This window comes from Capsicum annuum, chromosome 7 (genome assembly GCF_002878395.1).
Source record: "Capsicum annuum cultivar UCD-10X-F1 chromosome 7, UCD10Xv1.1, whole genome shotgun sequence".
NCBI lineage: Eukaryota > Viridiplantae > Streptophyta > Magnoliopsida > Solanales > Solanaceae > Capsicum > Capsicum annuum.
In genome coordinates, this window is record NC_061117.1 from 19,747,265 (window position 1) to 19,765,743 (window position 18,479).

At 31.2% G+C, this 18,479-nt stretch overlaps 1 protein-coding gene across 5 annotated transcripts; it reads right to left on the minus strand.

Moving 5' to 3' along the window:
• Positions 1-513: 513 nt before the first annotated feature.
• Positions 514-8,879, minus strand: LOC107877737 (putative clathrin assembly protein At5g35200). Of its 5 annotated transcripts, XM_047393442.1 has the most exons (18): positions 8,574-8,857; positions 8,142-8,230; positions 7,354-7,411; positions 5,902-6,031; positions 5,704-5,773; positions 5,501-5,598; positions 4,403-4,544; positions 4,209-4,309; positions 3,714-3,797; positions 3,550-3,600; positions 3,398-3,463; positions 3,243-3,308; positions 3,049-3,132; positions 2,875-2,952; positions 2,480-2,638; positions 2,314-2,389; positions 2,103-2,221; positions 514-1,216 (listed from the first exon to the last, which is right to left on the minus strand). In XM_047393442.1, the coding sequence occupies exons 4-18, from the start codon at positions 5,998-6,000 to the stop codon at positions 833-835; spliced, it is 1,677 nt and encodes a 558-aa protein (XP_047249398.1). In that variant the 5' UTR covers positions 6,001-6,031; positions 7,354-7,411; positions 8,142-8,230; positions 8,574-8,857; the 3' UTR covers positions 514-832. The 5 variants fall into 5 exon arrangements, with proteins under 5 accessions (XP_047249398.1, XP_016579930.1, XP_047249399.1 ...); XM_016724444.2 differs by lacking the exon at positions 8,142-8,230 and having other exon boundaries at positions 8,574-8,879; XM_047393443.1 differs by lacking the exon at positions 7,354-7,411.
• Between the last annotated feature and the right edge of the window lie 9,600 nt (positions 8,880-18,479).

Sequence of the window (18,479 nt, forward strand, 5' to 3'; positions counted from 1 at the left end):
TTCACTCATGAAAACATGAAAAACCCTTAAATGTTAAAGGAAATAAAGTAAAATTCACTGATGAAAACATTAAGGTATGATATGACTTATAACCAGGAAACCAAGGAGATGGGGTGAGAAAAGTTTTCTCGGGGATTTCCATAAAGAAGAAAAGGCCAACCCAATGCACCAAAACTCTCGCTATGCATACGATCTTGAAAAAGGTCAAACCACGAGAGTCTATTGTACGCAACTTCACCGTTAAGAGAACCTCATGCAAACTAATGAAATATAGATGCTATTCATGGAGATTCCGTAGCTATTTCAAAGGCTTCTCCAAATCTTGCACATAAGTGGGAGCTTAATAACACCGAACTGCCTTTTAATCCCCAAATGCTTCACATTCTAACATTGGTCAAGTGTAAATGGTGTAAATAATATTGCCTTGCAAAATGCATAATAACAAAAGGAAGATTAATTTCCATTGATAAATCAATACATACAAAGAAGATGGTACGAAAATCCTGAGAAAAATTGAGAATACAAAAAGACCAGATTTCATATCCAAGCGATGTACAAATCACTTAAACAAATTTGTATCACAATACATCAGGTGTTCAACAATCCAAAATCTTACCAAAAAAAAAAAAAATGATAAAAATTACGAGTCGGGAATTATTGAACGCGCCCACGATGTTTTGCAAAATAATGAATGAAACAAGAAAAGCTACCTAGATATTTAACAAATAATTTTTCCCTATCCCTTGAATAGATACACATCTATTCTTCAATATCTTCTGAGTATCAAAATCAAAAGCTGAATACAGCAACATGTACTTTCTGGAATTTTTGTTCAAATGAGGCCAGTATAAGGATTATACGCGGTTTGTACAGGCATACCGGGGCCGTATGGATTGGCAGTAGCTCCAAAAGGGTTGGCGAAAGGATTCGTTGTCTGTTGTGGTTGGGGAGTCATCATCATCATCTGTTGTTGGTGTTGGTGTTGTTGCTGTTGTAACATGAAAGCCTGTTGCTGGTTGGCCATGGTTGCCATCTGCACATTTGTCGGGGCAGCTACCATGTTGGAGACATAGAACGGGTCGTATCCTACATTCTGCATCATGGGAGCCGCCGCTGCTGGTGCAGGCTCCCATGGATTATAGCTCACGTTTTGGTTGGTTTGTCGCATTGCATCATCATACAAACTATCCAGCGTAAGTTTGTCAAGTCCTCCAGCCTAGTTTTAATGAAAGATGTGTCACCGGAGCCAAAACTTTTACTAAGAGGTTCAAAATCTTAAGAGGTAACACACGAAGAAACCAAGGAAATTCAACGTCTATTTATATATATACATATATATATATATAATATTTGACCTTATAAGTATAATGTGTAATTGTTAGATGAACCCGCATATGGTACAATGGCTCCGCCCCTGCGCCAGTATAACTATGGCTCTTTATGCATGTGAATAAAAATGTGCATCTAAATCTTCATCATGTAGATCCAAGATTTGAACTTGATAGGTTCAACCCTCAAATTCTTAGCATTGTACTTTTGAAATTATGCATTTAGAATTAATATTTATCAAAATTTTCACATGTATATCTGGAATTTGCAGGTTTGTGGCGCTGTGGCTGTGCAACGTTTATTAATGCTCTATTCGACATCCCTTGAATAACCAAGACAGAATATATGACTACGTGCTCGGAATATCCTAGTAAGAAAGTTGGAAAACTTTCTAACTGGAGTTGTGTAACTCCAGATGATGCCAAAAAAAGCCCTTCCTCGGATTCAAACCGATGACTTTCTTAGCCTATTTCTAAAGGGCGAACTGATCAACTTGCATGTGTTAAGCATACGACTGAAGTAGCGTCTTTCCTCTACGGAAGCATTAATGTTTCTTCATTCTTTTCATTTCAAGTATATTTCCTGCCGAAAATACTGGATTCAGTTGAACCGACTGTACGAAGGTTTGGATCCACCTCTATTAGCATGCATTATGCTAACCCCCATATTAGAGACGGTACTATAATCTCGTCTCTTACAACTCGATTCATTCAATTTTCTAACCAATGGGCACTGATTAAAAGAAGCAAAATGAGAAAGATGTGTAATTGTACCAGTTTACTAGCAGTAGCGGCACTCTCGTTTGAGCTGGGAGCTTCCACAAGAGCCAGTTCCCAGCCTGTAGCTCCGTTGGCAAGATTTGAAGCAGTTGAAGTCGGTGGATTGGTAGAGCCTGTGACAGCACCACGAGTCAGAATTTCCATCTTGGGGGGTGAATTCCGAACATTTCTAGGTATCTGGTGCAATTCAGGTTGAAACACTTACCAACTGGTACGATAGCTAAAGCCAAAGAATTTTTCTCATCTAGTTCTGCAACCGCTGGAGAAGGATCGTCCAAAGACTACCAACAAGAAGTATAAGGCGGCTTCAAATATCCAGTCATAGAGTTTAAGACAATACGGTTACAGATGAAATGTCTTGAAACTATTACCAATAGATCAGCAGGTTCTGGTGGAGGAGCTTCCGTTTTAACAGGTTCTGGCTTTGGTTCAGGTTCCTTTTCAGGTTCAGGCGGTGGGGGAGAACGCGAGCCAGCATCTTTGACCTCTGGATCTTTTTTGTACTCAATAGCTAAAATAACTTTTGGTTCCTGAAAGTCGAAGCAAATTGCATTAAAATTTCAGATCTCATTGGACTGAAACAAACTTGTAAATATCAAATTCAAGTCCAACCGCTACCATTATCAATAGAGTATTTTTGCATGCTTGGTGCTTCTCATGTAAAGGGGCTTGTTAAACATAATTAAAGATAGAAGTATGTCGTCTATGTTTACTAGCTCCACCCAGAGATAATGGACATTTATCAAGGTTTGAGGAGATTTCTTACCGAATCTTTCCGCACAGCAGAAGCTCGTGGCGCTTCTCTCACATACTCTTCCATAGCTTGTAAAAATGATGCAGGGGGCTTGATTATAAATAACATGCAAAAAGTATTAGAGAGACATCTATAGTGGCATTTAGAAAAAAATTGCATATATTTCCCAGAAATGTTTTCTTGTACCTGCTCAATTTTAATAAATTTCTCGCCACGTCCACCCACGTCAATACTTTTACATATTTCATAAAACTCTGAAAGCGCTTCTGCCTAAAAATAAATGGAGATGTATCAGGGAAGGTGTCTAAATTCCTAAAGTAACACTCTCAAACTGCTTTGATGTATTAGCTGGCTCTGCAAATAATCTCTAGGGATGGTACCTGCTGACCAGCCCTGCGGTATATATCCAGAGACCTCAGAGCATCATTCCGTTGCATCTCAAAGAACTGTCGAAAAAATAACTTGGTTAACCTTTATTAGTTATTACTAAAGAGAATAAGACTATCTCTTAACATAGCCAAGAGAAAAGCCGAACCTTGTCAACTAAATTAACTGTACCATCACTGATAGCATTGTAGATTTTAATGCTTTCTGAAGCAACCTATCAAAAAATGATAAGCAATCAGACGATGAGAAAATAAATACACGAATTGTTTCAGATAAATCTATGAAGAACAGATTACTTACCATTGAAAGTGCCAACTGAATCACAAAGTTGTGAACAGATGCCCCTTGTGGCTGCATGAAAGTTTCATGATCATAAATTTGAATACAACAGTATATGCCATCTGAATAAAGGACATATTGTCAATGTAGAAAGTATATCAAACTGATTACGAAGAATAACGAACCTGACAGCCAACAATACGATACAGAAGTTGCTGTAAAGCTGGTAACTGTTCAAGCAACTCCGGCGTGTCCAAATCTTTAGTTCTCTGCATTAAATGAATAAGAAAAACATAAGAAAGTCCCTACATTTAATGTTTCACCTAAAGAAGATTGATATGGAAAACAATTGGATCCTCGCAATATAGAATGACAATTGTTGCACAAAAACAAAATAATATCCACAAACATAGGCATCACAAAGAGGATGGCGTAGTATGGAAGTGACAAACCAGAGATCCCAAGTTCGAATCCCTACTGAAACACTTGGCGCGGGTGCTCCAACCTGGGAAGGCAGAACTACCTTAGCAACCCGACTTGTTGGATAGACAAGGGTATCCGGTCGATCGGTAGAGATGCGCATAAGTTGGCCCCAACAACCGATATAATACACACACATATATGCAACAGAATCCTTTAAACTAACTAATGGCAGAGATAAGAAAGGGTGTTTCTCTCACCGGCCGATCAGTCTCCACATCATATTTCAGAACTCGAAAGCATTCCAGCCTCTCCTCCAAGAACAAGGCATAAGCACGTACCCAAGCAGAGTAGTCCCATGCTGAAGAGTTAGCGGAACAATTATCAATATAGAAGGAGATCACTAAGGTCAACTTCCTGTTAAAAAAGAAAAAAAGTATGATAATAAGCATACCATTTGGACTAGAGTCATCTTTAAAATGCGCCATGTTAAGCATGCGGTTTCTGCTACGGCCATAGTTGATAAGTTCCTCATGGAATGTGGGGTCCACCTCTCTTAAAGCACGGTGAATGACGATCAATGTTTTTAGAGCAACCTGTGAACCACCGACAGTGAAAAATGAATCAGAAAAGGTGCTTGATGTGTCACCTGTGGAGAGGATATAAGTGATGATTATCAGGAAATCAAGGTTAATTAGCACAATCAGTTTCTAAGCTTGACATATTGATGTGAAACCAAGATTATGAAAACAAAGTAAAATGAGTCTTAAAACGTTCGAACCAACACTTGATTATCAACATTATTCCTCAGCTCCAGGAGTTCAGACGTTCACAAAAGCAAGACGATATTTCGTCTTCACAACTGAAGCTAAATTGCAGAAAAGAATGGGCTTATAAACTGATCTGTTTTCACTAATGAAACTAAGGCCAGTGGCTATCATGGACCAGTAGACCAAAATAACTAAGTACACAGCACAAAAACTGGTGTCTTTTTGTCTCATAATATGCTCAATCTAAGGTTCTTAAATATATTGGATCTCAACATGAACAAGAGAGAGACAATCCACAGATCTTCATCAGGTCTCCGTTCCATATTGTTTCCCCAGTCATATCTCTACTCTATCCCCCCTCGAGTCTTTGGGAGCACATGTCTTGTTCATAATTTAGCCCCAGGAAAAGATAAATTAGCCCCTCATGCCCCTCATGCTCTCAAATGTGTCTTCCTTGGTTACTCCCGAGTTCAAAAAGGGTATCATCGCTATTCACCTATTCTTTGTCGCTACCTTATGTCCGTCGATGTCACATTCTTTGAATATCAACCGCTTGTTTCTTACGTCTACCTTTAGAATCTTTATGATAACTTCTGCAGTTGTAAATAAGAAACAATAATAAAACTAAAAGGACTTTTCCAAATCAGCATTTCGAGAACTACTACGATTGATTGGCAAACAAAATGCTTCTCTTGAATTTATCATTCATGAGAAAGATGTACAGATTGGATTTATTTTTTATTTTTTTTTTTTGAAAATTGAATTGGATTTATTGTTCATACCGCCCAATTATGTGTCTTGGACAATCTTCTCGCAAGAGCATGAATGCAGTATGCAACATCAGCTCGAGGTCTGGTCGCCGAGACGGCAGAAAAAATGGCTGAAAATGAGAATCAAAAAGTCCTATCAAGTCCCCATACTGAATGCAGTTTATTGCTATAATTCGGCAAGTTACATCTTCATAACATGACGATCTGATGCTTACCTCTTATGTACTTCTCCTTTGCTGGATGTTCAACATGATTTGTTGCCTTAACTATAGCAATGTCCAATTCCTGAAGAACATTAAGAAAACAGATATGAGGAGAGCACCCAAAATACAAGAACATTAAGAAAACAGATATGAGGAGAGCACCCAAAATACACGTAGAATGAGAAAAGGGAGCAAAATGCATATCATCACCTTATAGCCACTATTAATTTTAGCTAAACTGACACTGGTTGTATCCTTGAGAGATCCAAGGGTTTTTCTTAAGCTGTTCTGTGTACCTCCTCCCGACATTTCTCTCTTCACGGCTTCCAGCAGGCAGTGGCTATAACAATAAGCCAACGTTAAATGAACTCAATGTACCATAATGAAACATTTCACTAATCATCTATACTATAATTCCACAAGAAGTGACACTACGATATCCTCTAAAGTATCAGATAAGAACCACTTTGAGACACCCTATATCCAAGTCAAGTCTTCGATATGGTATTCACTTCACCAGAAGATCCAAACACCCTATATCCAAGTCAGTCTAATTTTGGTGAATCTGAGTTAAAAAAACCAAGAATTGAAAGAAAATTTTGCTCATCATATCTGAAACATAAGAGCTAGTGAAGTGACGACACTCTTCGTAGGTGAAATTCTACATCCCAAGAAACAAAGGCAAAGTTGTGCACTTAGGAATCACCTGATAAGCTCAACGAAGAACAGAAGAACAGAACAGAACATCAGAAACAAAAAAAACATTTTAGACAGCACCGTCAAAATTTAAACCCAACATAAGATTTATTCCAAGATCCCCACAAAGAATCATGATGCACATTGACTCAAAACACTTCATAATCAAAGATCCTACAAACTCAAAATTCAATCTTTACATATTCACACCTCAAAATTTGAGCTCAACCAATAATCCCACAAACCAAAAAAGGCCAAAAGAGTATCTTCTTTATGAACAAATAAAAATCAAAAAGCAAGTCCAAAACTCAACTTCACGGTCAAAGATCCAACAAATTCAATATTTACTCATTCATACCTCAAAATTTCAGCTCAATCAATAATCCCACAACCAAAAAGGCCAAACGTATAGCTTCTTACAAATAAAAATCAAAAGACAAGTCTGAAACTCAACTTCATAATCAAAGATCCAACAAACTCAAAATCTTCATTTACTCATTTATACGTCAAAAATTCTTCTCAACCAATAAGCTCACAACCAAGAAAGCCAAAAAGGGACTCTTCCTATGAACAAACATAAAAAAAAACCAGGTCCGAACTCAACTTCATAATCAAAGATCCAACACATTAAAAATTCAACCTTTACACATTAGTACCTCAAAAGTTCAGCTCAACCAATAATCTCACAATCAAGAAATGCCAAAACGGTATCTTCTTATAAACATATAAAAATCAAAAGACAAGTCTGAAACACAACTTCATAATTAAAGATCCAACAAACTCAAAATTTTGTTTTATTTTTCTCAAAATTCAACATTTACTCATTTATACCACAAAAATCCAGCCAAAACATGAAAAACAAAGGGTCTCTTCTTATGAACAAACAAAATCAAAAATCAGGTCTAAAACTCAACTTCAAAACCAAAGATCCAATAAACCCAAAACTCAATCTTTACACGTTCATACCTCAAATGTTCAGCTCAACGAATAATCTCACAACTAAGAAAGCCAAAAGGGTCTCTTCCTATGAAAAAAATACAATCAAAAAACAGGTCAGAAACTCAACTTCATAATCAAAGATCCAACACACCAAAACTTAATCTTTACTCGTTTATACCTCAAAAAATTCAGCTCAACCAATAATCTCACGATCAAGAAAAGCCAAAAGGGTATCTTCTCATAAAGCAAATAAAAATCAAGAACCAGGTCTGAAAGTCAATTTCAGAATCAAAAACCCAACACACTAAAACTTCAATATTTACACATTAATACCTCTAAAAATTCAATCTTTACTCATTTACACCTCAAAAAGAACAGCTCAACCAATAATCTCATAATCAAGAAAACCCAAAAGGGTATCTTCTTACAAACAAATAAAAACCAAAAGGCAAGTCTAAAACGCAACTTAACAATCAAAGATCCAAAAAACCCAAAACTCAATCTTTACAGAGTCACACCTCAAAGATTCAGCTTAACCAATAATGTCACAACCAAGAAAGCCAAAAGGGTCTGTTCTTACAAACAAATAAAAATCAAAAAACAAGTCTGAAGCACAACTCATAATCAAAGATCCAACCAACTCAAAATTCAATCTTTACTCACTTATACCTCAAAAAACTTCAGCTCAACCAATAATCTCACAATCAAGAAAAGCCAAAAGAGTCCCTTCCTATGAACAACTAGTCAAAAAGGAAACGTTTTTTAAACACAAATTTACAATCAAAGATCCAACAAACCCAAAATTCAAGTCATACCTCAAATATTCAGCTCAACCAACAATTCCACAACCAAGAAAAGCCAAAAGGGTCTCTTACTATGAACAAATAAAATCAAGAAACCAGGTCTGAAACACAACAAATTCATAATTAAAGATCCATCACACTAAAATTTCAATCTTTACACATTAATACCTCAAATGTTCAGCTCAAACAGTAATCCCACAACCAAGAAAGTCAAAAGGGTCTCTTCTAATTAACAAAAAAGAATCAAGAAAGCAGGTCTGAAACTCATCCAACACACTCAAAATTCAACCTTTACTCACACACCTCAAAATTTTCAGCTCAACCAATAATTCACAAACAAAAAGACCAAAAGGGTCTCTTCCTATGAACAAACAAAATCAAGAAACCAGGTCTGAAACACAACAAATTAATAATCAAAGATCCAAGAAACTCAAAAATTAATACCTCAAATGTTCAGCTCAAACAACAATCCAAGAATCAAGAAAGGCCAAAAGGGTATCTTCTTATGACCAAAAAAGAATCAAGAAATCAGGTTTTTGAGTCTTGAAACTGGAGTGAAACTGAAGAATTATTAGAGAGAAATTTGAGGACAAAGGAAAGAGTCCTTAAAAGGGGTGTGGTGTATTGACTGGTGGGGTGAAAGGGGAGTTGGAGTAGGGGGGTGGGGATTACGTTCCTTTTTGGTGGCCTGCAGAGAAGAAAAGTCTACAACAGCGAATTTGTTTTGGTTGGCGGTCGGTGTCATTCACCATTTAATTGTTTTATTGCATTTCATCAAATTTTGCATTTTAGGAAGTATAAAATTTTGTGTAATCCATATCTATACACTTTTTTTTTTCTTTTGGGTATTTATACTGTATGTTACTGTATACAGTATACTCATCATTGTACATGTTGCTTTGTGTGCATGTATATTTTCTATCCTTTTTTATCACGCGATATGGATATTTGTATCAAAATTCGATTATATTTTGATGTGGTTATTAATAAAAAAATGTGCAAACAGTACAAATCTCGATGGTTTAGAGCATAATTACAGAAAATTTTAATATTTTGCATAATTATTAAAAAATTTATTTTTGGGTCTATCAAGATACATAATTAGTTCCCGATAAATCTAACGAAGATACATTTTTTTCCAAACATTCAATAAAGATACATTTTTCTTTTGTGAAGATACATGATTAGCTTCTGACACATTTTTTCGATTTTGGGTCTGTCGAAATACATAATTAGCTCCTAAACATCCAACGAAGATACATAATAGTTGAAATTTTGATAATTACTTTGTAAGGACGAGAATTTGTATAAATATGGTAAGTTAATGTGTATGTTTATGTTATTTTTCTAAGAAAATTACGCAGTACAAATATTTGTATCGAAGTATGATTATATTCAGATTTTGTTATTAATAAAAAGATTTTAGGATTCAAACTTAAAATCTCAAAGATTTCAGTCATTCAATCTAAAGTCAAGTTGGTGTATATTTTCTACACCCCCTATTTCATTAGGTTGATCTCGTACTTTTGTTAAGAAAAAATTAATTAATAGTTTATTTATTAAATTAACTTTATTAATGCTTTGAAACTATAAATTTAGTTACGGATAGTTTTTTTTTATTTTCCACCCACATTTAATATCCTTATAGGAGCTTCGACTAATTTGGATCGCCTATTGCAGTACTATTTGGAGCTCCGACTAATCTGCATCGCCCATTGAAGGGTCATTCTAGGGGTGACACTCCAAATAGAAATTTTTTCATAGTCAAAACTCGAACTCAAAACCTCTGATTAAGGATGGAACAGTTCTACCATGGTAACACAATTCTTAATTTTAGAAACCATACATATAAATTCAAGCAATTAATATGAATATGAAGGCTAAACAGTATAAAATGGAAGAATGATCTCTACTTTATGGTTCATTTCTTCCATATAATGACATTACCTTTTTTGTGAAGAGGATGTACATTTAATTCCTAATCTTTGCCTAGTAAGTACTGAATGGCCATTTAATAGTCAAAGTATGTCGAGCATGCATATTTCCGGTAAAAATGATAATATAATTGAAAAAAATATTAGTAATTTATTAATATTATATTATTACGTTAAGGATTTTAGTCTAATGTAAAACTTTTTATGTAAAATTACTCGACCTTAGGGTTTTAGAAATAAATGTTCTTTGCACTTTGACAAATTGTAACGTGACTCGACTATTTTTGTGGCCTAAAGTCAAATTTTGATAAGAAAATCTTAAATTATTTTAAAATAAATTATTTAACAATTAAAAAATAAATTTTAAAGGATTAAGAAACGAGGCACCTTAAATTTTGTAGTTTTTATAAATTTATTTTCAAGGTTTATATTTTACAGGTTAATAGTATTTTTGTCTCTTAATATTTTATCGAATAACTAATAAAGTTATTGTTATGTGATCAGGAGATCATGGGTTAAAGCAGGTTGATAACTAGTAAAGTTGTTGTCGTGTGATCAAGAGATAATGAGTTAAAGCTGTGGAAACAGTTTCTTACAAAAATGTAAGGTGAGGTTGCGTACAATAGACCTTTGTGATCCGATCATTCCCCAAACCTCGCACATAATAGAAGTTTCAAGCACCAAACTGCCATTTTTAATATTTTTATCGAGGAACGAAAAAAAAAACAAAATTAACTCACTTTAATTTATTTATTTCTATTAAAATTATATCAACTAAATTCTATGTAAACAATAAATATAAAGAAAAGATACAATAAGGACTAGCCACTAAAGGTAAATCAAATTTAGGTGTGGTCGTTTGATTAAAATAAGTTTGAAAAATTTATGTAAAAATATAATGTTGAGATCGAAACAACAAAGTGTTGTAGGTTAACAAAGCAAATTTTGAATATCGATTAAAATAAAATACTATAACGTGGGCTATTAATTAACCTATATTCATGCAATAGGAAATGAGCAATCTACTAATATATTAAAAAAAATTATCATTAAAATATCTTTTCTTCTAAATAAAACTTTCTAACCTCAATACGAGATTATTGATGCTATTGCGTCATTATATAAGAAAAAAAATTGTAAAAAAAAAATTATCTTAAAAAATATTATAATGATAAATAAATCAGAACAAATCTTAATACTATATAAATCATTGCATTAAATATAAAATAAAATTTATTTTTAGATATAAGAATATGTTAGTAGTATTATTTTCTTAACAAACTAAAAATAATATATTTACATTTTCAATTAATTAATGAGAAAATGACAGAAACGACACTTCAAATTAAATTATTTCCATGAAAATGACCATAGAATTTAAATTTCACTTTCTAACCATTTCAGTTTACTGACTTGTTTCATACCGTTTCTACACAGCTTCTATACAGTTTCTATACAAATCTTATACATATAAATATTCTATAAGAAAATTATACAATTTTGATACACAATTTATATAATAACTGTACTTTTTTTTTACATGTTTTATAAAACAATTATATAATTTTCATACACTTTCTATATATTTTTTATATATATTTTATGCATATACATATTTGATAGAACTATGCAATTTTTATACATATATCTTATATAAATACATATTCTATTTAACAATTATATCGTTTTTATGTAATTTAATTATTATTTCTAAACAATGAAAAAAAAAGTAGAATATTTGATCAGTTAAAAAATTTATAGCAAACAAAATTGAAATATTTTTAAAAGGATCAAATTGCCCAAGTTGAATATTGTATCAGTATTGTATATAGACTGTATATGGACTACGTAGGCCAAAATGACCCAAATTAGAAAATGACTATAAAGCAGAAATAGTATATCTGACTAACCATTTTTTGAAAAATTTTCAAACTTGAGCTATTTATTTTGAAAAGTGCTATAGAGTTCTTTTCCCATTAATTTTTTAGCTTCACTAAGCCCAGTAAAAAAGATTTTTAAAAATAAAAGTGGCAGTAAAATTCTCCCATTTAACTAATCCAAAAGTTGTCAGAATACGGAAAGCGTACGCTAAATGTAAATTTTTTTTTATTATACTACTTTCATCATCTCAAAATACTTGTGTTTAGTTTTTCGACAGAAATCTCATTAATTTTTCATGTTAAATTGAATTAATTAATCTATTATTATAATTAAAATTTAGATATTCAAACAAGATGAAAAATAGTATGAGTTGAAATTCTTTTATATCAATTTTAGTGAAACAATAATTAATTTCATATTTTAAAATTATACTCATTCATCCTAATTTACATAATATTCTTTTCATTTTTGTTCGTCTTAAAAAGAATAGCACTTTGCAATAAATAAAAACAATTTATCTTTAAACTTGCCTTTTAATCTTAATTAATAAAATAATTTACAACCATACAAATATCTAAAAATTATTTTAGACCTCAAATTTTAATAGACTTTTTTCTTCTTCTTAAATTTGTGTCATTTCAAATGTTGCCGCATAAAATTAGACAGGGGAGTATTTTAGATTCTCAAAAAATAATATGAAGTGTAGCAACCGTATATTCACAGTGAAATCTCACAAGTCAGGTCTGCAGAGAATATAGAGTGTATGCAGACATTATTACTATCTCGTGCAAATTGAGAAGTTATTTTCAAAAAATCCTCAACTCAATGTAACAAAATATAAAGAGTAAAATAAAACTGAAATTCTTTTTATATTAATTTGATGAAAAAATAATATAATCAAGATTTATCTAATTTGACTTTCAAAAAAATTAAAAAGTATATATGGAGAGGGAGAGTGGGACCCAAAAGTTTGAGATGTAGTAAAAACTAGTTGTACACGGCTGATCATAGAAAGACAAATTTAGAATCCGAAACTAAAATATACCCTACAACTAAAAAAAGAATCAAAGTATGTTAAATAAAAAAAAAATATCAAAATAGGCTTTGTGCACTTAATAAATGCACAATGCCTTTAAATTTATAACGGCAGTAGTCTGACGGCGTTAAAAAAATGAGAATTCACATTGTGCACTTATTAAGTGCACAATCCATTTTTTTTATGGATTGTGCACTTAATAAGTGCACAATCCATTTTTAATAAACTGTGCACTTATTAAGTGCACAATCCATTTTTTAATGAATTGTGCATTTAATAAGTGCACAATCAAAAAAAAAAAAAATGGATTGTGCTTCATTACCCCTATTAAGATATAAATATTATTTTCGGAAGATATAAGCTCTGGAAATTTATTAGAATTTCGAGAAGAAAAAAGAAAGATTATAAGGATAACTAATTTTATCTTAAAAAAACACTTTCTGGATCTACTCTAATCTATTCACAATAGGTTAGTCCTTGAATTTTCGCCACGTACATTATTGTTACGTTGTTTTATTACGGAAAAAATATATTTGGCTTGTCTATACTTTATCTAAGATGACCAGAGTTTGTTTTAATGATAATGATAATGAATTTTTGGTGAACTCAGGGTGCATTCAAGAAAATATTTTTCAAAATAATATGTAAGTTTTTGATTAAAAGAAAAAAAGTTTTTGATTAAAAGGAAAAAATGAATTTGATCTCTTAATGTTTGTTGTGATTCTTTAATTAATCCAAACTCGACGTTAAGTGCAATTTCATTATAAAACTTGAACCGAAAAAATTAAACCAGATAAAACGAAATAGAACAAAATAAGTGCACAATGTGAATTAATAAGTAAACAATCCAAAAAAAATGAATTGTGCACTTAAAAAGTGCACAATATTAATTAATAAGTGCACTTTCTAAGTGTACAATTCACAAAAAAATGGATGATAAAAAAATGGATTGTGCACTTATTAAATGCATAATGTGAATTCTCACTTTTTTAACGTCGTCAGACGGCTGTCGTTACAAATTTAAAGGCATTATGCATTTATTAAGGTCACAACGTCTATTTTGATGTTTGTTTTTATATGACATACTTTAATTCTATTTTTAGTTGTAGGGTATATTTTTATTCCGGGTTCACAAATTCACAACTTACATGTGCACTTTAGTGAAACTACTGACTACATTGTACGAGCATGTACCTTCTAATAATCAATCTTGTGTTTTAAAACAAAAAGAAGAGTGGGGTGGGGTGGGGTGTCGGCGGGGGGGAGAGGACACTGTTTTCTTGATTTGGTAATTAAAATTTGAGTTATATAATGGTGGTCTTGCTATTTTTAGGATTTTTAACATTTCATGGATATGATGATTGTGCTTTCATATGGACACTTCAAATAAAATATTAGAAAAATGTCAATATGGGTTTAAGCCTTTTCTTTTTATTTGTATTATTATTTAAAAAAATTATACTTATATTACAACTTAATTTATTATAACTATTAGAATTTCAATGCTTTTATATAATTATATAAATATCTGATCTTACTTAAAAGTAAGGATACATCACTAAAGAATGTGATGATTTATGAAAAATTAAATGATGTATTTAAAAAAATGTAATATATTCATAAAATTAAATGATATATTCGAAAGAATATAATGTATCCGTATAAAATTAAATAATATATCTGTGTAGACTAAATAATTTATTTTTTATGATTTTGAAAAAAGCTAAAAGAGTAATTAGCTCCAAAAGGATTAAAATTTATGTAGTTTTTACTTATTTTTTTTATGGGTGATAAAATTGATCTTGACTTATCTAACTCATTTAATCATTCAATTTTTAATAGGTTATACGGCTTTATACACAACTTAACCTATCAAAATCAGTGGTCCAAGTAGAATCACTGTGTATCTAATTTTGATTCATGAAAATGTTTAATCATAAATCAAGAAAGTGTAATTCAAATTTTTTGTACCACCTACTTTGTCTTGAGTCTTGATGTGGAATAATAGTGTAGTTAAATCTATTTATGTTATAAGTTTCTGTTATATAAATCGATAACTAAACATAAGTTTGCAATTGTAAAAGTGATGAATTAAATTGGATAAGTTGGGCTATGACTTATAGTTTAGCTCATCTTCACTTAACTCAGTTTTCCTAATATAAATTTCAAATAGGATTAAACAATAATTTCTTTATTGATTCACTTTATTTTAATTAGTCTACATTTTACTCAACTTATCTATTCCCCTAATAGTGGTATCTAGAAAATTAGAAATTCACTAAAATGATAGGAACAGTAGGCATTTGGAGGAGTATTTGAGTTGAAGTTGAACCAAAAATTATTTTAAATTGAAATTAATCAAATATTAATGAATTGAAATTGTGTTTAAAAATTGATTAGCTAATAATTAATAGGGTAAAAAAATTCTTGAGACATAGAGAACAAAAATCAGCATCTTTTTAATAAAGGAATATTATAAAAAAAAAATTAAGACACTTACATGATTAAATATTCAAGTATTCTTTATGCGTGGTGGGCAATTGTATTATTCCTTTTTAAACTTAAGCAAACCTAAGGAGAGATCTGAACCAATAATTGAGCAACAAACAAATAAAAAATAGTCCTGGTTACATGAATCACAAGTTTTTATTTTTTATTTTTTCAATTAGTGTGTATCGTTTGATATTTGAATTGAAATTTGATTAAATTTAAATTTACATCGAAAAATTTCACTTTGTGGAATAATGCATTCTCTAACGAAAATGACTTCATTTTCAACTAAAACTCAAACTAGAATATTTGATTAAATTTGAAGAAATTATATTTATCACTTCAATCGTGAACCACAAGTTATTTATTTATTTGATTTTATATGAATGTATTTGATGATTAAGATTATTTTGAGGTTACTTCTTTAATCAAATGAGAAGTTAAGATATCCACCGTCAAAAAGTTGTTAATTTATTTAGTATAAGATAAATAGACGACCCCATTGAAACATTAAACAAATGATTTAACATAAATTAAAAGCACACACTAATTTTGACTTTACCTTTATGATTTTTCTTCATTTCATTTTTGAATGGTTTCTTTGTGGCATTGACAACATAAATGTCTCTGTCTATTGTTTCTTCTCAAAAAAAATAAAAAAATAAAAGAGCATATTATTTGTGTTTTTTACCATACCAATAACATACTTCTTCCATTTTAAAATAATAGTCATGTTTCACCTTTTTCAAAATTAATTTAATTAATTTTTAAAGCTATTTTAGGTCGAATTATTTTTGATATTTTAAAATTAAAAGTTAAATATTTAAAACCTATACAAGAAGTACTATAATTATAATTTTTCTCATATCTATACAGTGTATAAGTACATTTCAAAATATTCGTCTAAGTTCATATTATTTGAGGACTCTCAAAAAAGAAATTGCGATAAATATTGTGGAATGGAGGATGTATCTTTTAAAATCTCATAAGTGAGATCTCGAAAAGATAATATATAGTATGTATACAAATCTTACTCTTCTATTGTGGGATAAAAAAGTTAATACTATGTGTATTTTTTAAATTTTGAAAAGGTGTTTTAGTTTCGAGATGTTAAAAGGACCCTAGTATACCTTTTACTAATTAGTTGTCAACATTGAATTTTATTCTATCTAGAAGTTAGCATCATTTCCTCATGTTGTGACTTGTTACTAGCTATGCTTTTCAAACTTAATCTTGAAGTTAATTACAATTACTCATTGTTCTAATCTAAAGCTTTAGGATGGTCCTAAATGAAATATAGACCATATAAAATAACTAAATATAAGGTCATTTGTACAAGATTATACTTTAACATGTGGTGTGTACATATAATATATGTACCACATGTTCGAGAAGGTGCAAGTAGCATATATTGAAAAATAATTGAGATAGTTTGATAATATCCTATATCAACGTACATATACACTTGACAATAAACTATAGTGAGTGAAGATATTAAAAGATGATAATATTGACCTAAAATCATATGAAAAAAAATTATCTTGAATAACTTGCAATTTCATAAAATCAATGCAGACTTGATTAAAAATAGAGTATAATAGAGAAAAATATTCATATAGATGGATATCTACTAATTGGGACATGTTAATATAATTTCAAACTTATTGTTTTTCTAGAAATGCTACACTTGAGTCGAGGGTCTTTTCATTTTCGGAAACAACCTTATTATCTCTCCGAGGTAGTGGTGTAATATACGTACACTTTATCCTTTCCATATATCACTTATAAGATTTTACTGGGTGTGTTTTTGTTGCTTTTCTAGAAACATTTTGACCTTATCATCGATTTATATGATAATAAGAATAAGAATTCATATAGCGGACCAAACATATTTGTCATTGAATATATATAATTTTTTAGATGAGCAAACTAATTACTCAACAATCTTTAATTAGTATGAAATAATGGATTACAGCTTATATCAAGATGCTTATGTTATCCAGCAAATATGCTCATAGTTTTGCCAGTTAGGAAGAATAATTAATACAGTTTCATGTGCACCAGCTTGTTCAACATAATATTTTTGTAGTTTTGTCTCTTAATGAACTTGAGCACATTTAAAATTCATACTACACTAACCATCCCTCTGTGTTTAATTAAATTAGAGATTTTGAGTTTGAACTTAAAAATGTTGTCACATTTGGTACGCTTTACATTCCGAAGGGTTCGTTGGGTAACTGATTTGGAAGTGAATTATGCAGATATCAAATCTTGCACAAATGGTACCATGTTTAGTAGGTTTAGTAGTTGTTAGGATGTAGTTATTCATGTATAAAATTAATAAGGTGTTTGATTTATGACTTTAAAACCTACATTAACTAATACATGCATTAACTGTGAATAATCTTTATACATGATAGAATGTGAATATATTGGGTATATTGTTGTTGCTATAGAATATGAAATAATTGATAGAATTATTGCTATGTGACCAAAGAGGTCATCGGTTCAAACTGTGAAAATAACCCCAAGAGGTCATCCGTTCATTCCATGGGAACAACCCCTTACAAAAATGTAAGATGACACTATCTACAATAGATCCTTGTAGTACAACCCTTCTATAAACCTCATAGCATAAGCTTTAGTGCACCAAATTACCTACATAACTCTAACCAACCATCAATAGACCCTTGCAGTCCAACCCTTCTCTAGACCTCATAGCAAAAATTTTAGTACACCGAATTACCTACATAACTCTAACCAACCATCAAAATGACCCTTCAGTAAAGCTTCCACCCCAAAATGGATAACACAGTGAACCTTTTTTATGAAATAGTAAGTGCTCATTTTAAATTTGAAGGCAACACCATCTATAATGTGCTTGTGCACGTTCGAAAATACTGGTTTTTTCAATAATCGAGAAATCTCCGAAGACCAATGGCACATAATTCAAAGCGCGATAGATAATAAATCAGCTCCTCTATCCTTCTCCACTTAAAACTTCTGGGA

Bases quoted from the DNA above. Each gene is read 5' to 3' on its own strand.
- LOC107877737 (XM_016724444.2), bottom strand. From the start codon at position 6,000: ATGTCGGGAGGAGGTACACAGAACAGCTTAAGAAAAACCCTTGGATCT. The intron at 2,639-2,874 runs GTAAGAAATCTC...TTCGACTTTCAG, and splicing joins CTGCTGTGCGGAAAGATTCG to GAACCAAAAGTTATTTTAGC. The intron at 2,390-2,479 runs GTAATAGTTTCA...TCTTGTTGGTAG, and splicing joins CAGAACCTGCTGATCTATTG to TCTTTGGACGATCCTTCTCC.